Source organism: Pleuronectes platessa, chromosome 2 (assembly GCF_947347685.1).
Source record: "Pleuronectes platessa chromosome 2, fPlePla1.1, whole genome shotgun sequence".
In the NCBI taxonomy this organism is placed as follows: Eukaryota; Metazoa; Chordata; class Actinopteri; order Pleuronectiformes; family Pleuronectidae; genus Pleuronectes; species Pleuronectes platessa.
In genome coordinates this window covers 5,461,273-5,489,150 of record NC_070627.1, presented here as the reverse complement: position 1 = coordinate 5,489,150, position 27,878 = coordinate 5,461,273, and the positions used below count along the sequence as shown (strand labels likewise).

General features: G+C 42.4%; 1 protein-coding gene across 2 annotated transcripts; it reads right to left on the bottom strand.

Moving 5' to 3' along the window:
- Positions 1 to 192: 192 nt before the first annotated feature.
- Positions 193 to 12,471, bottom strand: lactbl1b (lactamase, beta-like 1b). Of its 2 annotated transcripts, XM_053445271.1 has the most exons (7): positions 12,412 to 12,471; positions 9,137 to 9,311; positions 7,778 to 7,884; positions 6,166 to 6,323; positions 3,411 to 3,658; positions 1,869 to 1,974; positions 193 to 1,171 (listed from the first exon to the last, which is right to left on the bottom strand). In XM_053445271.1, exons 1-7 carry the CDS (start codon positions 12,469 to 12,471, stop codon positions 193 to 195), a joined length of 1,833 nt encoding a protein of 610 aa, XP_053301246.1. The 2 variants fall into 2 exon arrangements, with proteins under 2 accessions (XP_053301246.1, XP_053301254.1); XM_053445279.1 differs by lacking the exon at positions 12,412 to 12,471 and having other exon boundaries at positions 7,778 to 7,865; positions 9,133 to 9,242.
- Between the last annotated feature and the right edge of the window lie 15,407 nt (positions 12,472 to 27,878).

Genomic DNA, 27,878 nt, shown 5'->3' with positions numbered 1-27,878 from the left:
TCAGAAGAGAAATCCACTCATTTTCTGTGTGAGACATTACAGAGCAGTGAGAAGGCAACACTGTCCCCGTTTGTGCTCTGGATATCAAGAGCTCGGTCCTTCCACTGACACATTTTAATTTGGTCTCTCAATGTTCACAGACCTCACACAGTGTCAGTCCCTTTGTCTTTAGGCCACAGTCGTTGCAGCAGTTCAGCTTGAGAAGGACGGCTTGCGGGCTATTCTGACCACATTATACGTATTCAGACCCGGAGCGTCGAACCCAGTGGAAAGACCACGCTTGTCAAACGTGTAGAAGTTAAATAATTGACCATCCTGGGCTTCCAGGGACACCGAGGCCGAGCCGACCTGCAGAACACAAGGGTACTCTTTCTCAAACACCACTCTGAAGACCCGGTCGACCAGGTAGTTGAGCTTTATTGTTCTGAACTTTTCGGGGATCAGCTCTTCGATCTGAGGCCCAAACTGCTGCATGATGAGGACGCCGTCCGACCCCACTTTGATTTCATAGAAAGTGATGTTGCCGTAGGTGAAGAAGCCGATGTAAGGGTCTGGGTTTGGCGGAGCAAAGAGGATCTTCTTTGCCTCCCTGAAGGCTTTTTCTATGGCTGGGATGATGTGGCTGTAGGCTTTGGTGACCACATCCTGGTTCTGAGACCTGCCGCCAGCCATGAGCACCACAAGCCCTAGCTTCAGCCTGGGAACCAGGGAGAAGGTGGCAGAGTACCCGTCCAGATCGCCATCTTTCCTCATCATCTCGTAGCCCATCAGCTCGTTCACCTCCCACGGTGTCCCGGTGCGGTTGGCGAAGTAGTCCTTATCGCACCTGAGGAGTGGCATCAACATGATCTTCAGAGAGTCTGGCTCCAGCAGCTTGCGGTGATACGCGCCCAGCAGCATCATGGCAAGTTTGGCCATGTCCGCCGCCGTGGAGAACATCTGACCCGAAGGCCGGTACCAGCCCAGGTCGTAGAGCGGAGCCGGCTTCCCGTTGGTGTACACGCCTACAGCCATTTGACTCTGCAGCCCGGGGGTGATGTCGAAGCCCGTGTCCTCCATTCCCAGCCGGTCCAGGATGTTGTCTGCGATCCAGCGCTGGTAGTCGACGCCGGCCACCCGCTCGGCCATCACGTGAGCAAGCAGAGAGAAGGCGAGGTTGCTGTAGTGACATCTAGATGGATTGAATGTGCTTCAGTTAGAACATTTAAAAAACTGTGAGCATTCAGTTAGCTTAGCACAAAGCCTGTATGTAACTAAATCTTTTTCCAACACATTTTCAAAGTGTGAAAAACAAGTTAGGGATTTACCCGTCAGACTTTTATGATCATCAATTTGGTCATTTCTGAGTAAAATCAAAGGATTTTGATCATGATTGAAGTAAAAGTGAGTTTGGGTCTGTGTAATTTTTCTAACAGTGTAATGCTGTGAAAAGAACATTAAGATTTAAGGCCTTTGAACACGACGGGTGTTTTTTTTTTGTGTGGTTCATTTTGTAATCTGTATCAAGTCAAAGCAAACTTTCACAAAAGTACTGGAAGTTCAATGAGCATGGACACATCCAGCCAGTCAGAGTGGGTGTTGTTGACTGAATCAAACTTTGAAGCAATAGTCGTAGAAGAAGAAGAACTTCCTCGTCTATTCACTCTGAAATAAAGTCTATTTTGTCTTCAGAAGGATATGACATAGTCTCAAAAAGAACCATAAAAGTCTTAAAAGAGTAAAATAAGAGTAAAATCCAGAGAGTTGTGCTGTTTGTTTGATTTTGGTTAAGAGGTTGAACGAACTTGGGGAAGAAACTGTCTGTGAATGTGTTGGTTTGAGTTTTCAGTGAAGTACTGTGTATCTGAACAAAGTGGAAGGACTCTCACTTGGTGCCTGGGTCTGCGACGAGCACATCGTCCTGCAACAGATTGATTGCAGATTGTGTTTTTCCTTTCCAAAGCAGATTTGTTGCCCGGAGTCTCCTGGGCAGGCCTGGATCAGCCCCGGGTAAAAAACAGAACAACAGAAAACAGTTAAACATTATTTATTAAAACTAAGAATTATATATGAAAACAACACAAACAAAGCAGACATTTCCTCCTAAGCTTCTTATTTCAGTCTTAATATGTTTTCTAACTTGTGAAAATACATTATTGTTACGTGAAAGATTCAGAATTCTCCAGACTCGATTGATGACCTGATACCTCGATGATAACCTGAGACAGGGAGGATCCGCTAAAGATTTATGATTCTTCGTCTCTCAGGAATTTCTTTCATCTTTCATTTGAATTCATTACACATAGAAAAGTTTCACACATTCAACTCTTCTCTTGAGCGGATTATATAGAAGCAGCTGCTGAAAAACAAATGTGACGGCAGGAATCTAAAGTGTTCAGTGTCTCTACTCCAGGTATGTCTGTAAGCTTCTGAATACAGGACTAGAATATTCATTTTTCATTTTTATAGTCTACTTTGTTTTTATCAGTCTTTTGGAACAATTGATATATATATATATATTTACCCTTAAACGACAACAAACATGTTTGAAGAAGATATGTTTTTATGTCGGTGACTTTAAATGGCAGAAAAGAGGGAGGTCAACCAAACTAAGTGAACTAACTAAAATCTGTTCATTGTAGTTTCCTGAGACCAAGTTGTCTTTTGATCTGATGAACAGAAAAAATAAAACTACAGATTGTATAATAAAACCATCCCCGACATGTAATGTGATTTTGGACAAGCAGCAAAGTGTCAGCTTCAAGAAGCTTTGAATAATTTGATTAAATTCTTTCCTAAATAAGAAACTAAGTGTTAATGTAATGTAATGTAATGTAATATAAGCTCCTGTGGGTATACTCATATCCATATTCAGTACTAGAATTCAGGCAAACTCAGCTGTCAATCAATACATTTGAGTTTGGTTCATGTCTGATCCAATAACATGGAGGATGCTAGGTTTAATAACTTTTCTACTGCCAGCCACAAGGGGGCGATCAAAACCTTTTGGCTTCACTTTAAGGGAACTATCATATCACCCATCTTCGTGTAGAGACTATGGATTAGGTTGTGCATTCATAAGGTTTTGCAATGATCGGAAAATGTAGTTCCTGACTAAAAAAAGTTGCGGACGTCAGAACGTACAAATCCATTAAGATAATTTTACAACCAGCTATAAGGTGAAATTGTGACACGTTCAATGCTTTTACATGTCTCACACCAGTTTCTATCTGATACAGTTATTTTTATAATTAACAAGGTGTTGTTTAAACGCTGTAAACTCGTATTTACACGTTTTGTTTAATCCTAAAACAATCTGAATAACTTTTTGCCATGTATACATGTGATTGACTGTGTATGTGTGTACCCACACTAGGAATGGAGTTTGGTTAAATTCAGTTAGTTTTTTATAACCCATTGTGTGTCAGTACCTGAGAGCTGGCTGGCCATCCTGCGCAGGGTGACGGAGGACGAGCGGATCTGAACCTCCCCACTGTCCAGAAATATCAGACCATCTGTCACGTATTTCAGCTCCGAGTCGCGTGACTTCCCCAGAGGGTTCTTGATGGTGAAGTTCTCCACGTACTTCTCCAGGGGGTCATCGAGGGAGCCGATCTTCCCTTCCTCCCACAGTTTGTACAGCATCAGCGTCGGGAAGATTTTGGATAAGCTGGCAATTCTGAAAGACGGATAAAGGAGCAATGGGATTTTTTTTTTTTTTTTATCTGACAACAACAGCAACAAAAAAACACCTTCGAGAGAATCTTTGTGTTTCCACTGGTGCAGTGTTTATTCAAGCATCTTCTTACATTTGCACCTTGACTTTTTCTTTATTTGCTTGTTTGTTTCTTTCCATCAATTCCCCACTCAAAGCTCTTCTATGCATTCTGTTTATATTTGTACACGTATTCTCAAAGCTTACAGATATAGACAAAATGGTGCAGTTCCACTGGAAATCAAAGGGGGCAGTGTGGCTGATAGCCCAAGCGAGACGACCATAGGAAACGAGGAAGAGATCTCGACAATGTCTCAATTTTCTTTCAAGAAAGACTTAACAATAAGGGTTCTTTGTGTCTTTCTTGAGTGGCACATTGTCATGACCTCCATCACTGCCATGTTTGTTGTTGACAGATAAACGGTGCTGCCCTCTAGTGGATGTATTGCTGAACAACCACCACATGGAAGGATGACGCATAGACGGTTACGTCAATGGAACCATAAATAGTGGGGTCAGGGTTAATGACCTGAATGCTGCCACTGAGAGAAGCAGGACAAAGAACACAGAAAGTTTCTCTTCGTGGACGATGTGTTTTCACTCTCTTCCCTTTGACAGTCGTGATGAACGGGTCGAACAGATGGCTCGTTCCCTCACCTGCCAAATGTTGCTTCAACGCGCTCACACTTTCAACGTGGTTTCAAATAGAGCCTTCACAGATGGTTCTGTTTAACAAGCAATATGCTGCGTCCGGATAAAATCAGGTTAAACCAAACCAAACAAGGTCAAGACATTTCTTTTCCTGGGCGAAGTGGGGTACTTATTTTTGGGACACAACTCTTTTTATCTGTGAAGTTTGTTATTTGGTGCAAAATGTATTTTCATATCAATACACACGGCAGCAGTTAAAATCAGGCACAGACCGTGTATAAAGATGGATGACACCTATTTTCACCTCGTTTTTATAGCATCCAATAACTCCTTAAAGTAAAACATACCAGAAAAATGATTATTCACAAGTATTTTGACTTTCTAGTTTGACCCATGTCCCGTCCACAAAGAGGAAGGAGGTGTGTTTTATGACCTATACTGCAGCCAGCCACCAGGTGGCGATCAGGACACCTTGGCTTCACTTCTTTGGAGCTGTCACGCGTCAGTCTTTCTCTACAGTCTGTGGCTAGAACCTACTCTGGGTCTGTGTCTCCTGAGGTTAAACACTACTTCTAAACACATACTGGTCCAATATGGAAACAGTTCTGAAGCCATGTAGATATCACAAAGGCTGGTTTCTACATATAAAGCAAAGCAAAACAATCTTTTAATAAAATATGAAACAACTCTTATCCATCTAAGAAGATCTGATTACATTTAAATCAACCGTAAAAAAACGACATGTACAAACACAATCCCACTTCTCAGAGATGAGTGGCAGCCAAACAAATATGTGCAGGAGTCTTACAGTGAATACATGGTAAGATAAATATAAATATATTCAATTGTGGAAAAATTGACTTCAATGGAGCAGCTGCTAATATGTCAGAGAACCTTTTAAAGATTTCCATTTACTGAGTAATTGGAGCAATTTACTGCCGATCGTGTGCTGGTACCTCAACGTGTGTGTTCCCGTCAAATAGTGTGAGACAAACTACTCCTGGAATATTTGAATATAGATTTGTAACATATTTGTATCACTTTCTTGTGACAGCTCACAAACGACTGATGTACCCATCAAGCGTATAAGAGGCATTTCACCAAATTGCACACATGAACAACACAGACTGAGTTGTACTGTTTGTACCACACCAAGGCAATTTCCTGTATGTGCAAATATACATGGCAATAAAAATAATAATGATTCTGATCGTTCTAAACGTAACGTGAACAAACTCAAAAACCACTCTTTGTAACAACTACTGTAAATCTTTATTTTGGCTTCTCCTATTTCTGTCATTTTATTATACGGCAATTTATTAAATTGAATTATAAAAAATAAATAATCTGTCCCAGCCATAAATGACTTCAACTGCGAATTTTAGTTTTTATGTAGCTTGCTTCTCCCTGCAGAGACACATCGAGCAGATCCTTTGCGTCTTTATCATTGTCTTCACACAGCATCAGATACACAATAGAGTCGGTGGATTCACCTTTGTTCCATCTCATAACAAAGCACTTTCCCAGTAGCATAGCAGCCAGTGGGTGTCATGAAAAAAAAATCAGCAGAGCAACAACTGGTGAGAGAGAATGAGGACGAACACTGAGGATGAAAAGACAACGAGCAGACGACATGAACTCAGCTTCTTCAGACAGCAAATCCAAAATGACGACACTGAGGTCATATCTGGTGCCTCTGCAGGTCTAGTAAGAGTTTCTAGTTTGATAAGAGTCCTGCGGTCCTCTTTAGTCAAGGAGGTTCGTGATGGTGAAAAGTGAATTAACTGGGATTGTGATGTGGGCTGTGGTCCAGCGCTCACCTGTAGATGGTGTACTCATTGGGGGAGCCTGAGAGAGGGTCGCTGCTGTTCCTCTTGCCGAAGTTGCCGGTCCATAAAACGGTGTCGTTTAAAATCACGATGGCCGACAGAGCGGGAAGGCTGACTGGGTTGATGCTCTGCCGAAGCAAAGTGTCCACCTGGAAAGAGACAGAGCAGGAAGTGAGGGGGGTAACAATATAAAACGCCTCTTGTTTCCCTATACCAGTCTTCAAGCTAAGCTAACAGGCTAGTGGGTTTTCGAGCCACTTGTGGAATAGAACTGGTAAAAAAAACGATATTTAAGCTGTGTTGTGTTGTGTTGTTTCTTAAGACATTATTAGGTGTTATTAATGATTTAATGCATTCATACATGAGCATCATATTGGGGATAAAACCCATTTTTATTAAAACCCAGTTGATGGATAAGGACATAAGGAGCATATATCCCTACCTCGGATGGTAAACATATATTGACTTTTTTTACCCAAGGAACCAAACTGTTTACAGCCATTGGTTTATTAAAATGAGCAACCAACCTCAAATATATCTACACAATATTTTTTAAGTGTGTTTTTACTTTGTCATTCCTTATTAAACGGCAACATGAAATCCCAGAGAAGTTACTTTGAAGTTCCTCTCTCCCAACGACATTCATTTAATGAGAACAGTCTGTTTTTATATTGGGAGGAACTGGGGCCTTTTGTTTTTCCGAAGCAAACTCTCCAGGTAAAACAACATCCCTCTTCAAATTGGTTTTGAAAAAAAGTTTTAATTTGATTTCAAGTTCTGCACAAACCTTTTCACTTTAATGAACATCAAACAATTCATGTATTTGATTTTCATTATTGCTCTGGCTTCAAGTGTTTGGTCACTGCCCAGATGAAAGGTTCGCAAACTCAAATTAAACTGGCTGCAATAATGAAATTTCTATGTTGATATTCATCTTCTTTTTATATATTTAAATGTCATTGACCATGTGGGACCACTGCTGCTCCCAGTGCACGGAGGAAATCAGTTTTTAGACATGAACTCCAGAAAGATGAGGAGAGTTGGGTCTGAACTTTCTCTGGACTTTGCTTCTCACACGTGAACAACCCAGCACAGAAATCTCCGGGCAGATGTAACATATTCATTCTGCTGCTGATTAAGTTTTTGTTTACAACACATCGACTATGGTGTCGGCCATTGTCACCAGGAGCTCTCGATTGCATGTATGTTAGAAGCATCATCAGCACACCCCCTCGCTCGTGGTGGAAACTTCGAAGGATCTCTTGCCGTGTTCTCACATCGGTTCCTTCAGACAATCTGCAGACATACTAGGAGAAACTCCGCGGAAAGTCGGGAAGCTCTCAGTCGGACATTTGCGTTCACACGTGCAGCCCCTCCGGAGAATGTCTGGTTCTCCGGAGTCGGGCGAGTTTCTGAAAGCAGCTGAACACAAACCCCCTTTTCCTCAGAGACTTTCTCATCCACTGTATCTTTTAATCTCCTTCTGTCGACTGCAGCGGCTTTAGGTGTGAAGGATTACAACACACACAGCCTGTACATTTCCTCACACGTGGCAGAGGGGGCGTGTTTTAGATCAGCGGCTCGATGGGTCGACTCCTCTCACCTTTTCCAGGGCCTCTTTCAGACTGGGGAGGGGATGCTCCAGCGGGAGGGGCTCCGGGAAGCGAGGACATATCATCTCTGCCTTGGCGCTGCGACCCATCCCCTCGTCTGGAAAGATAATGAGAAAAGAGACAGAAAAGCAGGGGAAATTAAAGGAAGTACAAAGAGGGGACGGGGGCTTTGTGATTCTCACTCCGTATTTCACAGAAAGTAATGTGGTGTAATACAATTGGCTGGCTGGGGGCTTCATTAGTTCTCTCTGCTGGCTGATGAACCCTGTTGATCATACAGGAGAGCAGTTGATAGGACGTACTGTTTACAAGCCGCTGATCAAAAGAGACGCGGCCCCGCTCCCATTGTGAAATCCAGATGATATTACAATATGTTTCACTGCAGCTTCAGGCCACGAGCCGCATCTCCATTCTAAAGGACGGCCATACATGAAGAAATTCGTTTTTCGGAATATAAAAAGATGCATTAGTGCTTATAGGGATTTATGAATCAGAGCCTGCAGGGAGCTGCTGCTTCCCCCCAGGGAATGATATCACCTGATGTCCCCGTGAAGGACACTCACACAGAGTCGGGACCTGGACATGAAGTTGTTTGTTAGCTCTGTTTAAAGACATATCAGATGTCAAAGAGCCTCATTTGTACAGATGGAGGGATGACGCACCAACACTGATTTTACCCACGAATGAAAACACTTCACATCTCTAATATGAATGTTGCCTTTAATGATTCGATTTTAAGAAAATTAAAATGATCAACCTACTGCCGTGAACCGATTGTTTACTCAGTTTTAATCAACGCTGCCTTGATTAGATCTCAATGAGGCCAATTACAAACCCTCAGCCAGCATCACACCTGCAGGCGGATATACTGTCAAGTTAGGTCTCCACTTTATCATTACAGGATAAAAGCTGCACAATTAGGATCTGTATCCTTTAATAGGGGAAAAGGTGAAGTAGTGATTATCAGTAGAGAATGAGGTTGTGGAGTTGTTGTTGCAGAAAGACAAGGAGCCTCCGGAGTTTCAGCTTCAAGCTATGTCTCAATGTTATGTGTAATAAATAAAGATAAACCTGAAATAGGCGTCACGTGAAGAACATTTTAAACGTTTTGCTGACTTTTCGTCTATCAAGTGTCAAGATAGATGAAATATTAAGGCAGTCAAATCTTAAATAAGGCAAATAAATCACTGTGTTGTTTGCAGATTTAATGTTTCAGTGATGTGGATAATGTGGCCTGAGCTGTTTTGCATACAGTTCCTGTTAGCTTCCAGGAATTCTTCACCGGACGGCAATCTCATCCCATGCTACATGGTGCATCACCTGTTGTGAGAAAGTGTGCTGGCACTCACCCTGCAGGACCTTGGGCAGCTGGTACTGCCAGAAGAAGCATCCGGTCATCACCAGGGACAGGACCAGGAAGAAGACCAACCCCAGCTGGGTCCACTTCACCTTCATCCTGCTGCTTTTTGTGAGTCCCTCAAACTTAACGGTGGCAGCAGGAGCAGCCGCAGCAGCAGGGGGCGTCTTAAATAACACACACACACACAGCACCTACTAGGTTAGCACTGAATGTGTAGATCCGTTTCCTCTCCATGATCTCCTACATGTTATCTGTGGACTCCGGCCGCGAGAGAAGAAATCCCTGTCACCTTGTTCACTATACAAGTGATCTCTGCTGCACTTAGTCGGACTCACCACTTGATGCTTCCCAGACCTGAGCAGGACGGATTACCAGCGACACAGAAAGCCTCTTATCACTCAATCAACATCCCAGACATTAACTCAGAGTTAGTTCTGCTGTGTAAGTGAGTCCTACGCCCTGAAGGCCGTGTGCGGTTTCCACAGGGAGGTTTCCCCGAGCAGGAGAAAGGCACAGATATGGATTCCCAGCTTCAATTTCCCGCTGACTGCTGTAATTCTGGGCCATCGGCGCTGCTGTCCCTCACAATTCAATTTCCTCTCCAGCAGCCACAGGCTGTTGACATCATAATCCCCCAGATTAACTCCAACAGAGTGGCCGGGGGAAATCTTAATCCTTAATCCCAGTGAATCAATTCACTTCAGTCCAGCCTCGCCTTGTGGAGCCCACCGCCGACAAAGATGGAACCCACTCAGCCAAAACCAATCGGGATGGGGGTGACAGGGTGGGCCTTTTGGGGAGCAGAGCGTGAGCGTGAGCTGGAAATACTGAGACGTGCACTGAATATGGATCAACTCTGTGAGGGGATGAGACTCTTCGGGCTGTCGAGGGGAGTTTAGAGGAGCACTGACCACTGCTGGTCGACATACAGACACAGCCTCAATCCCACTGGCTTCTTCTGGACAGCACAAATATCTAACAGTTTCAAGTATCATGTAATAACACGTCCATCAATCAACCTTTTAACAAATATGAACATACAAGATTAACTGGATTAACACTCAGAATGCCAAAAGGGCCCAGCAGGCTGCTAATGCAACCAAATTCAGATTCACCATATAGATTCTGATTTGTATTTGGATCATGCCCCAAATTACTGACACTCAAGATCAGTCCACCAAACATCAAGATCCATGAATTATTCTTTGAAAAATCAAGGAATATTTTACTTTGAGTATTCCAGATAAACTTTGGAAGTTTGTCTGGTGGAAGAAATAGGTCATTAACTAAACTGGGTACAGATATAGTGATAAAGTAATATAGGCTGATTAACTGACGCCTTCATTAGGGCCCGAGCAGTTACAGAGCCACGACCCTTTTGGAATTGCTCCGATCATTCTTCTTTTATGTATTTGCATTTAGAGCCTTTTTTTGATGAATTGATGAAAAATCCATAAACCGGTGAAATTGACTCGTTAAATAAATTTAATTCTCTGTTGAATATTGATGTCTGCGGTTGCTAAGCCTGCTCGTCTTATCTTCTTAACCAGAAGTGGACGGTAGGTTTGGATGATATTATAATGATGATGATGATGATGATGATGATGATGATGATGATGATACCATGAGATGATGAGATTTACGGTTTATACCAAAGTGTTTATCCTTCCAGGAATTCAATTTGGTAGAGCAGTACTTGTACCATGTAGTATCACAGTACTGCTGTATTTCAATAGTACAACTCCTGTTAGCGAGATGAGTCTTGAGTCCAAAAATATGAGATTTACTGACTAATATCTTCTTGCTTATGAGGATATTTACAATGATTATAACTCAGAGAATATGCAAAATGGAACAAATGGAGCATCTGGATTCATAGAAATTGAAAGGTGATCATTTGGGTGATGGTGGAAGATGATATGTTACAGTGTGATAATGCTGCTGGTGAGAGAACGATACAATGGGACTTGTTTGTAATATTCTGGTAATAACCCCAACCCAGTCATTGATAGCAGAACTGAATGAGTGCTGCTGTTCTGTGGATCTTCTCGGCCGGAGCTCAGACCAGAACTCTCCATGATTTAGAAGTTGATTCTTGGTTTTATTTCAATAACGTGTGTGAGTGTCTTAAGCCATTTTCAGACATGTCCTGCAAAGGATTTTTCTGCAGAATTGGGTCCAGCGCAGCGGGAGCGACAAATCCTCTGAATTATTGAGATGAGAGGCGGAGCAGCCGGGTGCAGCCGACAGAGACAGGAAGTGACGTATTCACCACAAAATCTCTTGACTTCTTCGTTGGTGTTAGAAGTGTCATCAACCCGCCCCCCCCCCCCTCGCCGCTGTGAATCCAGCAGTGAACCTCCTGCTGTGTTCTCACATCGGATTTTCCTGATTTTCTGCAGATAATCAGTCTCTCACTCCGAGATATGCGTTCGCACATGAACCCCCTACGGAGAAAGTGTTTTGATCTCAGGAATTCAATGCATGTCTGAAAGGAGCTTTTTTTGCATATTGGACCCAACTTGTTAAACAAGATGAGCATAAAGAAACTCTTAGTGGAATTATTGGATTTACCAGAAAAACTCTTCGAGGTCTTTGATTGCTAAACAGGTTGTTAAATATCTGGAGGTGTCCCACCAAGGGCCGACCTTCCTTCTCCAGATAACCTTTCCCAGGATTCACTGCGTGCAGGTGACTTAATGTTTTTCAAAGAGATAATGGCGGCTGTAAGTGACGAGACCTAAACTTCTGATGCGGACTCAGTATCATGCTTCAGTTCCGCTTCAACAGCTGACAATACACAGTTATTCAGGTTCAGTCTTTGAGGCCATTAAAGATAGAAATTTGATCAATCTACTTGTGGTGGGTGGTTTATAAATATATAAATACACTCTAAATATAATTTCTTCCCCGAGAACATCCAGTGACCATCTTTCCTTCAGCTGAATCAGATATAAATGGTTTGTCCAAAGCTCACTGATGTGTTTGCATGATTATAGATTCGATGATGATGCAGGATGTGGGAATGTGTGAAAGCAAGCTGCTTCTGATCCTGGTTACATAACCTGTGGCTGCTGCAGAGCACAGCAGCTGGCCAGGGCACACACAAGGGCACACACACGTTTTTTTTAGCTTAATACACCTTTGCTTCTATCCTTACCGGCTCAATTCCTGCAAGTGTTGAGTTTGTACTTGTGCAGGAAGGACTTTGTACAGCTTGTGTGTCTGTGTGTGTGTGTATGTGTGTGTGAGGGATGCATTTACCGGCGCTTGCACCCCGTCCACAGGCGTCTCCCTCGGGACTTTACTCCCCGCCTTGCCCATGGCTCCACTTCACCAGCTGTTACACGGAAAAGACAACAAGTCCTTACTTTTCTTGTTCACACTGCATAATGGAATGTTTTAAATAGAAATAGTTAGACTAGAATGACAATGCATTACCTGTGCACATAACATCCACAGATATTGAATCAGAGTACTAGGAGGCGAGAGCAGGCGAGAACATTTCTGCCGCACATTAACTTTACACTCTTACAAATAACAAGGCGACATAATGGACCACCGAGCACTGAATGACCCATAATGAGCAAGAAGAAGAAAGTGCTCTCCCCTTTCCCAGTATATTAAAAGACACGGGGCCTGATGGAGAGCTGCTCTCTACTTGACCATCAACCACTGCAGCACTTCATCCACCCAGTGTTGTTGAGTGCGGGGCAGGAGCTGACAGCCAGACACTGGAGTGGTGGGAAAAGAGACAGAGACAGAGACCTTTCAGCCTCCAGTGGAGGAACAGGAAACACACGATGCAGCCGCTGATCGCCCGCTCACTCTGACCAATTTCTCTCTAAACAAGACCCAGTGGAGGCAGAGGTGGGCTCAGGTTGCCCAAGAGATCACACAGACTCTATTCTGCAACACGTCTGCATGGTGAGACAGATTCCTCCCCCACACTTTGCCCTGAGGTCAGATTATGTTTGAAATGAAGCAGTGTGAGCAGCGTGAGGTTGTCTGACCACTTTCCACTCAGGCCTGGCAGACTGGCTTTCTGTCACAAAGGGGCGAGACATGATGAATCATACAAATAGGGACCACAAAGCAAACGTTGGTCGGACAATGGTCAATTTCAGGAAATAACAGGGTCAGAAGCAGCTGCCGGCCGCGACTGAAAAGACAGCAGTCTAATATTTAAATGTAAAAGTCTGCACATGAAGGTGGGAGCCAAGACTCATCAGCACCTTCAGTCGACTCTTTGATTCTGTCAGTCACCCAGCAAGTATTAGCTTGTTACCATGCTATAATGAGAAACCATAGATATATATATAAGGCTACAGATTTTTAAACGGTTTGTTTTTTTATAAACGTCAGAGATGTAGTTATGACACTGCATACTTATGAATAATTATGTTGTTTTTCTAAAAAATTTAATAATGTTCTGAAATAGGTGCAAGATTTCCCTTTACAAATATTCATCAAGAATTATTTTAATTTCTTTTCTTTAAAGAATACATGTACCACTACTAACACAATGTTATGGGTGAGGGAGCCCCCTGACGCAAGATGGCAACCATGTGCGGACGTTCGACTCCGTTGGCCGGAAACGCGGACAAGACATCTAGCCTTATATAGATAGAATCCTTTAATAGTCCCACAGTGGGGAAATTTATCTATGTGATAAAACTAAGACTTTTAGCATCTGAATGTTAGCATAGTCACTAGAGCGTATTAGCATCCTCATACAATGAATGCTAATAAAGATGGAGGACATATCAACCCCCCTAAAGTGAACCATCCTGACCATTTAATGAAGTTTGTTCAAGTGTTCATTTGTCCATGAAGTTTGTTTTCATTTAGTTAATTGACTTGTGATTGGTCGGGGACAACAACACGACTCTGATTCTAAATGAACGCAAAAGTGCAAGATGGCGGCCCAGGTGTCTACGTGTTGCATGCTGCTGTCAAAAGCTGTTTAGTTTGTCCAGTCTGGGCTACTGTAAACAACATGGCGGCCTCCGTAGAGAGGACCTGCTCCAGATGTACATATAAAGTATTTAAATATAAAGGGCCCACTCTAGGGCAAATACACAACAATTTGTACAATTTAGATGAAACCCACAAGTGAAAACATCACTATAAAATCAGGTCAGTCATAAATTAATGAAAATAAAACGCCCTGGTTTATGTCTTGTGTTCTCTTCTAATCCAGGCATCAGCTGATAATTGAGCCAATTAGAAAGAAAATGCATCACTTAGATTTTTGATATTAAGACTCACAAAGAACAAAAAAATTCATGTTTAAAATAGTCAAACTGGATTATGCATGTTCATCTTTAATCCTTATACAAGAGGCGGAATATAAAAACAAGTCTGACCTACATTTCTCTGCCTCCAAACTAATTAAAAGTCCATCAGAAATTCAGCATCAAGCTAAAACCTGACCTGGCATTTTAGCCCATACTCTCACTGGGCACATCCACAGTGTGCTGACTCAGCTACATCCTTTCGTCAATGTCATTAGCTCGTGGTTGGACGTGATGGTCGTGCGGCTGTATTTTCAGATGCAAGTGTTTATATGGAAATCTGACATCAAGTGAGAGCGTGGCCTAGGGGATAGAGTGGGTGCTCTGCAACAAGAAGGTAGCCAGTTCGAATCCCACTCTATCCCATCTGCATGCCTAAGTGTCCTTGGCAAGATACTGAACCCCTAAATGCCCCTCAGAAATGCTGAGTGTTCTAAAAATGTAAGTCGCTTTGGATAAAAGCGTCAGCTAAATGACATGTAATGTAATGTAATCAAGTTCATTCACTGCCTGCAGAGAGATGCAGCTTGAGACAAGAATAGGTGATGGTTTAAATGAGTCCAGCTCTGTGAGGCTGTTTCCATGCACTGCTGCGCTTTGAGCTAAATCTTTACACCAGTGCAACATGTTAAAATGAAGATAGATAGATAAAATGTTAATCATGTTCAGCGTCTAATTTTACCAATCAAATTAAGGCCGATGAGACTTTCCTTACTTTATTAATTTGGTCATAAACTAGATGAAAGATGAAAATAAGAGGATCAGCAGCTTAATAGTTTTACATTTATCACACCAATAGGCCCATCGTGTTGTTTTGGATTGATTCATTAAACTAATTATTCTCGGACACTTGCTCATTATTATATTCATTCATCCGTCTGCCTCTACAATGACCCAATGTCTAGTAATGACCGTTAGAATTTTCATTTCATTGATCAGTGTAAGATTAGAGCGTTCACTGCTGCTCTCACTGTCGTCATATTTATAATAAAAATACATTTCTCATATTGTGTCAAAACAAGCGTGACCTCTATCCAATGAGGGTGTAACACCGAGCCTAATGATAAAACATGTCTTCTGTTAAGAAGTAATGACGGTTATAATATCAGTTGTCACGCGACTTACTGGTGAGGATTTTAATTTCGCTATCTATAGAGTTGTGCACAGCATGATTTGCAGTGAAAGATAAACATTCACACTTCAAACTATACATGAGCTGATCATAAAAGCAGATCTTAGTGGGTTGGAGTAAATACAGAGTAAAACTAACATCAACTGAGAGCAAGAGCTGTAACACAAATCCCCTGATTAGTTCATCACCTCAAATAACTTCCTATCAATAAAATAAATTCTAAATATAAAGTACATTTTTAGTAAAAATGATTCACACACTGATACAAACAAAGCAGTGACATGCATGTATTACATTTCTGCCTAATTGCAGCTGTCAGATCAATCTATATATAATATATTTGTTGTATCCAGGACAATAAGCATCAACACCAAACTACTGTCTTAGTAACCGAAGCTTTTTTTTCCTATGGATTCAACTTTTATCCAAAATGCAGAGCAGTTGTAAATGAAGCGATGCGTCACACACACCGAGCATCGAGAGCCAGACTGTGTGTGTGGGGGGGAAAAAACATGTTACATAAGTTGTCATGAATCAAACCACCTCTTCTCTCGTCCGGGAAACGTTCTTCGTTGATTAATTCCTGGTACACTTACCTCAGGTTATGAATCTATTAACCGCCCTTCCCCTCTTCTCTATCAAGATGCTGAGACAAAAACATTCCGCTTTTGTTTTTCCGTGTGGGTTTGGGAGCTCAGGACGGGATCCCGACAGATGTTGGTATCATGGTTATGGCTAAGTCCTGCTTGTAGCGAACCCAGCGTTCTGGATTAACTAATACAGCCAATGGCCACATCTGCCACAGCACAAAAATGGATTCCTATTCGTTGTGTGTTTGTGTGTGTGTGTGTGTGTGTCTGTGCGTATTTGTGATTTCTCTTTTCTTTTTTTTGCTTTGCATAGCCTTTGGATTTTGAAGGACAAGGTCATTCAATTGAGCAAAGAGCCAAAAAAGCCATTGGTGCTTTTCCCTCGGCTGATTTTGTTTTTTCTCCCTACAGATGGGGAAAGATTACACAGTTTAGATGTTATTAGTTTTATATAGAGAACATCCTCCCATGGAAAAGTGAGTAAAGTTTAATTCTAAAGCACTTTAAAGCTGCGTAAAGTGCTGTGAAAAAAGGACGTTGGAATATTAGCAAGTGAGTCAAGAGAAGCAAACAAGAGACAAATAAACAGTTATCAGACAACAGATTGAAAGATTAGTGAGTCAAAAAGGCCACTGGATAGAAAAAAAACCTGTCCCCAGGCCAGATTTAGAGACAGAGATGGAGGGAGCACATCGGATCCGTGCAAACACCTTCCAGAATAATGTATGATAGAAATAAAACATCCCTTTTCCAGGGCTCTGTCATGTCGGGGGGTGTGGGGGGGGGGGGGGGGGGGGGGGGGGGGGTTGTTTTTGCAGCCTGTTTACCAAACCAGTTCATCACGCCCTTGCTGGGAGCTGTATTGTTGGCACACACAAAGCACTTTCCTTCACCTCATGATGTTTCACACAGAAAACCAGCAGGCGGACGCCGAGAATCTCAAGACGTCCAAACTCCTTCCCCTGCCTCCGGTTCTAGTTCTAGACGACGTCCGACCTAATTATCCTCAATGTACTCGTTTCAGGTTGAGTAGGAACATGGAGGGTGGGGTGGGGGGGGATGGGGGGGGGGTCAGATGCATTTTAATACCAACCCGATGATCTCAGATAAGTGCTGTCCCTAGCAACAGCAACGTGAAAACTAAGATGGGTGACCCGCTGTAACGTCGGCTGCACAGTTTGTCTCTTCATGCCTGCGAGCACGAGGGAGACTGACACTATGGACGGGGGGGGCAGGCAGCTCTCATTTAGTGCATTTAGCTCATTGCATGAAGTTGGAGGCGTGTTGCTGTGTCCACTATGATTATGCACACAATCACAGGTAATATGAGAGAGAGGCTGCTGTGTTGCATGCTCCCTGCAGGATCAGTGTTAGTAATCAAACCGCTCTTTACTCTGGTACCTCACACAGGCCTGGAGGAAATTATAGATATGGAACAGACCACGGGAGAGTAATATTTGGCGGAGTGTGTCTTAATGTGTTTTAAGAACATTTTGAGCTCGCACATTTTACAAGCACAAACAAGCTATGTGGGAAACGCCAACAGGCTCTGGAAAAACACAATTTGCTCATGTTCCCAAGCAACATCCTCGATATTAATATTCATATATATATACACACACAGTCGATACGCAGGCAATAATAGAGACATTCACCATTTTGACCTTTTTATCACGATAAATTCTCGCATTTGAATAAAAATGTAAAAATCCATTCTTATCCTCTTGGCGAGTGTATCTGTCTCTGATCTCCACTCCATTTAATTACTTCTACATTCATTAAATGCAGAGGTATGATGTGTGATCACCGTCCGTCATTAGCGAGGCTGACATCAGTAATCCTCAGACTTCTGCATTTACAGAAATGGAAAATACAATCCTTTGTTTTTCATCACTAATCAGAGACAGTGCTCGTGTGCATTAGTGAAATTATTCATTTGTTGGTTTTTCGAGCTGTAAACTAGAATAGAACAACTTTTCACGGCACAATCAGCAAGGAGGTAAAAAGACGATTGTTTTAAAACCTGCCACAACTCTATTGGTTTGTAGTTTTGGTGAATAGTTGCACGGTGTGTGAACAAGGTGACAGTCTCAATTACTAAATATATATTTCACATTTTTACACTCTCTATATTTAACATATGTGCATAGATTTTTTTCAGCAGTTTTTAAACTGGAAATTGTAATATTGATGCCTCTTTATTTCCTACAACTACAAATGAGACAATCAGGGTATAAATTACTCTTAACGTCTGTGGTGGGGACGGGTTAGCGATTGGTAGAGCGCATGTATCAACAGACACCCCCCCCCCCCCCCCCCCCCCCACCATTATCCCTGATTGTTTCGGGTCCAGATTGTGGTTTAAAATGTCCAAGATGGCGACCGTCGTATCGATATATATTTTGGCTTCATTTCTAAAAAGTGGGAGGAAGCGGAGAAGCGTCGTCCATCTTTGTCTGGCTCCCTGGGGTCCTGCTGGCAAGTGTCATGGCTGAGCTGAGGATTTAACCTTGCTAAGCTGTCATGGTGCACTGGGTCAGATGGGTGAGACGACACCTGACCGTCCTGCCAGTGGAAGCAGCCACAGCCTGGACAGATAACAGGTAAACACAAGGGCCTGGTCAGGCTGCCAAGTGTCAGCTCTCAGGGTCGAGGGTCGGGGTTAAATACAGCTTAAAGTTTGATCAGGTCTGGAATCAAGAGACAGGTCCCAGCAGATTTATTCCAACACTGCCTGATTCCCAGTGAGCGGCCTGGTGAGGAGTCAAAACAACAGTAACCCCAAGACGATTCTGGCCCATTGTATTGAAAAGTTCTAGCAAATCACAGCGAATGTCTGTGTCACGCTTTGAGTTTGTGGCTGAACAGACAGAGAGAGTTTAAGGAAGCAGGCCGGCAGATGAAAAGTCTTTACCTGAGCACCGGGAAAGTCCCTGGACAATAAGAGATGAAGTGAGCAAGCAGAGAAGGAGGCAAAGAAGCTATTTCCCACCAAATGAGGCCGGATGATGGAGGAGGATTGTGACACGTTAGAGCAGCTGCAGACAATCCTGGGAGCAGGGAAATCAGACCAAACTCATGAAGCACAATAAAACAGACACACAAGGGCAAAAACATGCACCTCTCTGAAGGGGAGACAAGTGAGATATAAAAACCAAACGCAAGGAAAACAACAGAAGTCGACAAGGTCCTTGTCAGTCTCCCGACAGGAGCAGAGTGGTGACCTGATTGGCCTGCACACATTTCACATGAAGGGCTCGGGCGAAATCAAAATGAGATTCTGTTGCTATGACTCTGCTTCAAGTAGCTGTTTGAGGTCATGATGAACTCAAACCAGGCTGTTTGTTATTTCAATGAACATTGTACATCAACTCTTCCACCAGTGAAAGTGGAAGTGATGTATTTCACTGTTTCCCTCAGACTATTTTAAATACCTCCACAAAGGAGATTAGGTTTTTTTTAAATGTTTGTTTCAGAGCAGGATTACACAAAATCTAGTGAAGAGATTTACATGAAACTCAGTGGCGGGGGGGGGGGGGGGGGGGGGGGGGGGGGGGACATGGGCCTAGAAGAACCCATTAAACGTTGGTGTGGATCCGGTCAAAAGGGGCCGATCCAGGATTTTTGCATTTTCACTTTTCTATGACATTTTCAATGATTTCCAGGGAAATAACTCATGGATCTTGAGGAAGAAGAGGAAGAGGAAGAAGAAGAAGAAGAAGAAGAAGAAGAAGAAGAAGAAGAAGAAGAAGAAGAAGAAGAAGAAGAAGAAGAAGAAGAAGAAATAACTTAACTTTTACTTGATTTGTTGTGTTTCTGGTGTTTTCAACAAGTAACTACTGTTTATAACTGACTATAATATCACAGGTCAGGTCTTAGATTTCAACCTGTATCTGAAGTGTATTAACTTCCCCTCACAGCTCTGCAGTTTATAGGAATGATGGACGAATGATAGAATGATGGAAGTGGAAGAGAACGAATGTTTCCAGGATCAACAGATTAGTTCAGACTGCATTGAACAGCTTATAGCGGCCTCTAGTGGTTAATATGTGTTAATGTGTGTGGCACCATCAGACTGTTTATCCCAGGATTTCAATCTGAAATATCAACGACAGCATCGTCTGATATTTTAATTTCCTTTTTCCTAAAAGGTGAGACATGATGATGTGAGGAGGCTTTGATGATCTGATCCCTGTGGCGACTTCAAAGCCACAGTCCCAGTGACAGTGAATCTGTTTGAAAGCTGATTGGCTTCTGCACGACTTCTCTTTGTGTCTTTGAGGTCTGTGGACACCAGCTGAGCTTTGGAATGAAGTAAACAAATTCAAATCTTCAACACAAGGTCATTGGTGGGGTTCAGTGAAAACTGGATATGATTTAATTATTGAATTGAACAGTTTTAGCAAATATCCATTTTGTTGTTGCTGAGCAGGTGGATGCTCCTGTGTCGTTTCTGCACTGTGAGTTTTCTGTTCAATCATCACAAGAGTGTAAATGTAATCACACTGTTGCTCCAGACCAGCTGTTCCTGACTCGTTTATCAGACTGAATCACAACAAATCCATTTGAATCCAACGTGAATGAAATCAAATAAAATTCTTTAATTCCCACTGGGTTACAATGCACATGAGAAAGACGGTTCATTCAGTTCATAAAACATAAAAAGCAAAGAACAGATGAGTTCAAGAAAATCAGGAGTGAAAATTTGAAGTAAAAAAGATTAAATATTAGCACCTCATAGAAATTAAACATAATTTCTCTGTTGTGGGGAACCTGACATCATCTTTTTCTAATTCATCTAAAACAAGGTGTAGATTCACCCAATATACATGTTTCCAATTTAGTTTAAACTAATACTTCTTGGTCAAATCAGGTCAAGGTCATCCTCATTATCATCATCTTCATCCTCATCCTCATCCTCATCATCATCATCATCATCATCATCATCATCATCATCATCATCTTCATCCTCATCATCATCATCATCATCATCATCATCATCCTCACAGTCGAGTAAGATGAGCGGCAGATGACTGACATGTTGTTAAGTGTAATGAGAGCTGACATCAAAAAGCCACCCGTCTGCCCACGGCAAGAAACTCTCTTTACTGAAAAGTACAAAAAGAACAATGGAGGATTTTCACAGAAGAGGAGAGTCGTAAAATATTTATATAAGAATACCTTTAGCTGCTTCAGCTCTGAGGTCTATAATATCTTTTTTGATATCTAAACATATCAAAACGTTTATTTCACAACTTAGCTTTATAAATATATTATGCCTCTTTAACAGCAGGGTTTTTAACATGGAAACTGTTTATCTTGAAATCTGTGCTTTTTCATTTTTACCTCTAGCAAAGAAGTTTTGTTTTTACCCTTGAACAGAATTCAACAGAGAGAGAGAGAGAAACAGAGAGAGAGAAAGAGAGGGAGAGAAAGAGAGATAACCACTTCATGAATGAAATACGGATATGTAGTGGCATGTCCTCACCACTAGAGGCCGCTCACGCTCCACTCAGGTTTTTTTTAAATGACCCCCTCAGCTGAAGCACAGATCACATGTGAAGATTCCTGAGTGACCACAGACCATGAAGGTGACGGTCTTATATAACAAAACAGTGTGTGGCAGAAGAACTCATCAATACACAGCTAAACTCCCATTGTTCCCAGTTAGCCTCCATCTGTGTTCCAGCATAGAGGAGAACAATAACTGCAGTAGAGAGCAGCAGTGGCTTGTGTTGCCTCTTGGCCTCCCACCCTGCTCTTTTATTGGATATCTGTGTGCCAGGTCTCTGCAGCTCCTGCCAACAGTTGCCACCAACGCACAGAAAAACCCACAGGACTTTTCCAGTGCCTGGTAGAAAAAATTGCAATCAAGTCAAGTCAGGTCCTGGGGGGGAAGAAAGTTTGGGGTTCTCATGTTTGCGATGTTGTGATGTTGTGTGGACGGCGACGAGGTCTCGGTGGAGCCGGCTGCCAGTCAGCATGTCGAGCCGGGAGCTTTAAGAGAGGAGGCTGGTGGTGGTGGTGGGGGGGTGGGGGGGGGGGGGGGAGTGGAAAATGAACCGGTACCAATTGCCAGAGCGATCACGTGACGGCGGCTCATGGGAGAAGTGGTGAGCATGGTATTGGATTAGGAACATTCCAGCTAATGCACCAACATGTGACACTCAATTACACTATCACACAGATCCCCAGTGTGTTTCTCTAACTTCATTCTGGAGCAGCACCAGCTCCTAGAGCATCCACGCACCGCTCTGAAGGTCACGTCTGATCATTCAGGAAATTACAGGGAGGACATTTTATTAAATAGTGTGTGGAGGGGGGGGGGGGGGGGCCCTCTAACTGTTATTTAGAAGGCTCCTCTTCCTTCTAAAGAATTTATTTTGATGAACAAAGAGCAGACGGAGAGAAATCCACTAAAATGAGTCAAATAGAATCAATTATAATACCAGAGGAGCCACTGGACCAAAAGGCAGCTGAGTTATCTTCTTCTTTCCATCCTCTCACTTTTAACGTCACTTTTTCCACAATCAAGCTCCAGGAAGAACAACCACAAATTACTTGTGAGCTGTCACTATTATTATTTCACCTAATTAAAGGAGAGAACTAGAATGTTCCTTTAAATCCAATCAAGCTGCACCGAACGTCACAAATTCATCACCAACCTCACTGGGCCTGATTTCTTTCATCGAGATCCATCGATCACTCTCCTGGAAAATGTTAAGAATATTGAAATCTACCCTGATTTGCAATGTAAGAGAAAGTGAAAGAAGAAAATCTCCAAATTAACAGATTCATTCTTCTTTCGACATCCTTCCACTAAGTTCTGTGAAAATATGTTTCGTTTTTTTTTTTCCCGTCCAGTCTTGCTGAGGAACAAACCAACAGGGTGTTGTTATTATTATTATCAATCAATCAATCAATTATTATTATAATTTTTTTTTAATTTCCTTGGTGGAGGTGATAAATTAAAACCAAACAAAAATGATAGAAACCAGGTAAAGTTGTGTATAGTCTGACCAGTTGAACTGAATCTGCCTGAAAGTTTCTTTCTTTCATTACGTCAGTATAAAGCCTACTTCTGTCTAATGTTAATCAAAGGAGTGAAAACTCAACACAATCACAATATTTGACAAAACCATCACTTTTTTTTCTTCTTTCGACCAGTGGCTGATCAGCATCATACTTGTTGAGCGTCAGGCTACTAAAAATCGGAATCTTCTAAAAATCGTCTGCATCGCCCCCTGGTGGCTGGCTGTGGCACATGCCATAAACCCTACCTCCTCAATATTGGCAGATAAGGGACATGTTCCAAATTAGTAGAATTTATTTATAGTAGATGAGTTTTGTATTTAACTGGCATGGAGATACATTGTTAGTGTTGAGGGAGCAGAGATGCATAAAGTTTCACCACCAGTCCATCGCACCTTTAAATGATCCACAACCGACTTACTAAAGGATATTTCTGAGGCTCACTGACACACACACACACACACACACACACACACACACACACACAGGTTCACGCCTGTGGTGTCTGTTGTGTGCGTCCAGACGAGCCGATCCTGCTGCAAACATTACACAAACAAGCATCCGAGGCTTTGTGTTCTCATCCCTGCAGCACGTTACGTGTGATCCTGTGCTCGTTCTCCTCGGTCTCCGGTTTTTCCTCCTGACCTTTGACCTATTTCCACTCCCGAGCAGGGAACAGGGCATCTGGACGCCGCGTTCCTCGTGCGACCCACACAAACGCCGCGCTCTATGTAGGTCAGCGGATGGCCCTCAGTGTCACTGGCAAACCATAAACAGATCAAGAATACACGACTCTGTGCGTGTGTGTGTTTGTTTGTGAGTGTGTGTGTGTGTGTGTGTTTGTGAGTGTGCAGCCAACTAATTGCAGCGTTGATGTGCATTTCACAGGAGGCCACTGCACCGGGGGAAAAGTCCATCTGTTGCCAATGATTCTTTATGCTTCACGCTTGTTCAGCCGTTCATGTGGTTTGCATGATCAAACGTTTATAACATGCATTTCATGACGTTAATTATTATATTTAAATGGATTCTGCTTAAGGAACCCAAAACAAACTCCATACAACAAATCTTACACACACACACACACGTTACTACTGGATGGTACACAAGCAGAAATCATGGGCAACAAAAAAGAAAATCTCCTCTTCTCTCCACGTGTGTGTTTGTCAGCGTTCAGCTTTGATTTAATCCTTCAACTCTTCAGAGAAATATCTCATCTCCTCAGCGTGTGTGAAGCAGTCATTTCCCAGTGTCACTGTAAGTGATAAGAACTCCTTTTTCATAACTGGAAATCATTTCATATAGTGTTGGTATCATAATAAACTGCCTAAAACTAAGGATTGTAAGAAAAAGGTCATTCAATATACGTATTAATGCCTTTTGCCGCCAAATCTGAGCCTGTAGTTTCACCGACTCTGTCACTTGTCATTTACACCGCTCGATAACCATGGGCGGCCCATTGATCCGGCTCCACCATGGGTTTGATGGGTTTTTGCGGTGCAGAGGAGACGTATCGGGTTCATGAAGTTTGACACAGATTTGGCGGGCAGCAGTGGCTCCAGGGGCATCGATGCTTCCATGCTCCAGCTCACATCGGAGGGTTCATGGAAGCAAACTCCCGATGACCCCAGCGTGACACTCCGGATTCCAGCCAGCGAGGGGCTTATGGTGACGCTCGAAGCCGAGGAAGGATGAGCACTCTGCCTCGTAGCCACTCTCTCACTTACACTCACACTCACACACATACACACACACAGACACACACACACACACACACACACTCACACACGCAAGCACGCACGCACGCAAAAACGTAATGTCCAACAAACAGTTGTGAAGCACTTGGATGAATTATTAATAAAACACAAAGTTGATATAATATCTCATTATGAAATTTAGCCACTGAGACTCTACACCACTGAAAATATTAATTGTGATTTATCGCAATTCTTATAAACAACAATATTTCTCAATTATATAAAAACAATGGCAATAATAATTATGTTTACTGAAATTTTTTATTTCTACAAAACAGAAATGCTACAGATAAAAAAATTAATTTAATTAAGTTGACAGGTAAAAAATACACGTATAAAATGTCGAAAGTACCCTTTAAATATAATAATTTCTGTTTACTTTTAAATAAAATTTGGCAAAATGATTTTAATATAAAAAGGAGAGAGCAGGGTAGCAAAAAGGGCTAAAATCCTCAAGTAGATATTATTTTCTTCCCAGGTCAAATTGCATTAAGAGAAAATTCCTTCACTATAAGAAGTCTAACACAGTTAAATCACATTGCAATTTTAAAGGTGTTCAAAGCTGTTACACCTGCAGCTTTACAAAGGTCATTGATCCCATGAGCCCCTGAACCAGCTGTGAAGTCACATCAAGAAACACCTGAAACTGGGAAGTGACACGTTAGAGCATGAAAACCTGCACATTCCCCCCCCCCCCCCCCTTCCAGTCCTCTCCGGCCCACCAGGGACACCCGTCCTCGTCTGCAGGCCCTCACACCCGGCCATCAATGTCCCTCGTGGCATCGGGAGTGGCAGCGTGATGACAGCGATCGATTTTCATGTCAACAGCTTCACGGCGTCCTCCTGAGGTGGGAGAAGACATTGTTGGTGGAGAGTCATCGACTGACGAGGCACTTAGTCACGACAGAGGAGGGCTGGAAATCACACGGTGACAAAGGGCCCGTTCAAGAGCCTCTGTGCAGTCGTTATCAGGGAAGATATCAGAGATTGAGCCGGTCTGTATTAACCCTGTTAGGAAAATATTGATTAAGAAATATAAGTACGGGTAATGAGGGACGCTGGAGGCCAGTCAGAGATGGGCTGCAGAGAGAAAGTCGAAATAATGACACCGTATTAAATGTAGCGGCAATTAAAGCGGCAACATTTTACACCACAACAGACAAGAAACCACATTTTCATATTCAGCTGTAGTTCACACAGACGTTACGTGGAACTCGAGCTGCATCATGTTCTAATCAAATGCATCAAAATGTGCTAAATGTTCTAGAAATGGAATCAACCATTACATGACCTGCTACTATGCTACCCTAGAAAATGTATTTAGAAGTATTTTACCTTGCAGTTACACCCCTGGCCAGTAGGTGGTGCTGCAGCCCTAGCAGTACCCATCCATCTAGCGTCATGGAATGTGATTGATTTTTGTGTTTGTGCCACATAATGACAGAATTTTATTGGATTTATTAAATCATATTTAGAAAAAAGAAAAAATATGAATAAAATCAATTTGCTAACCCCAATTCTGTGCTTGTGCTAAAAGTTGGTATTTTTATTTTCAGCTGATTCTTTTAAAAAAACGGTCTTGAATACACGTCAGTGCTCCGTAAATAAATATGAATAATAACTGGTAAATGCCCAAAGAAGAAGATTAAAGCTACATGTTCAAGACAAACAGAAAAGTAGGCCTATTGTATTATGGATCCTCCTTTTATTTTCATATTCTAAAACTTTATACTTTGCTTTTATCAGATAAAGTGAAGAAACTGTTGAGCCGAACCACGTTGGACTGACATCTTGTTGCCACAGTGTGGAAGGGCCAGTTCAGAGCTGGTTTGTTCCAGCCTGAGCTGTATCCTCTCTTTCCTCAGAGAAACCCAGCTTCATCTGCAGGGATCTACTGGAGAACATCAGGAACAGTTAGAGGAACATGGAGAAGAGCTCGATCAAGAGTGTGGGATTTGCTGGAAAGTCCAATCCAACCTGCAGGAAGCAATGTAAAGAAAATGCCTATAGATATTAAAAACGCAGAATACAGAGTAACAGTGTAAGAAATTAGTAATTATTTGATTTGGTAAAAGGCTGTGGTCTTCAGCAGCAATTTAAAAGTGATCAAGTTACTGCAGGGTCGGATCTTAAAGGACTCGATACCACGGGAGCCTCCAGAGTCCGTGCAGAGACTAAGCCTGGATCGATTCTGGAGACATGTGGGGGACAGTAGGTTTTAGTGTTGTGGCCGATGTGAGTTTACTTGTGTATCCGAGCCTGGTATTGTGTTACAGCACATCTCTGCTCTGAACAACACGTCAACATGCTCCCTCGCTGTGTCCGGAGAGCTGTTCCTCTCAATAATACATGGCTCTGACTGCAGCACAAACAGATGATGCCTCTGGTTTTTCATCCCACTTCAGTGCAACGGGAACAGTGTGAACCTCCCAGTGTTACGTGACCCTCCCATCACTGACCCCATGTGACTCCCGAGCCTCCGCCTGTGACTCCCTGCTCCTGGAAGTCTAAATGCTTCTCTGCTGAGTGAAATGACTCAGGAGTGATTTTGTCACTTCACACATGAAGGACATGAACATTCTCTTCTGCCTCAGGTCTTTATCTCCATCTGCTGACTTTGTATTTACTAGACAAACTTTATCATGAATGAAATCTCTGTCACAATCATGGTAGATTACATTTCAGCTGCATGGCAGATGGATGGGTGGATGGGTGGATAGATAGATAGATAGATAGATAGATAGATAGATAGATAGATAGATAGATAGAAAGGTAGATAGATAGATAGATAGATAGATAGATAGATAGATAGATAGAAAGGTAGATATATAGATAGATAGATAGATAGATAGATAGATAGATAGAAAGGTAGATAGATAGATAGATAGATAGATAGATAGATAGATAGATAGATAGATAGATA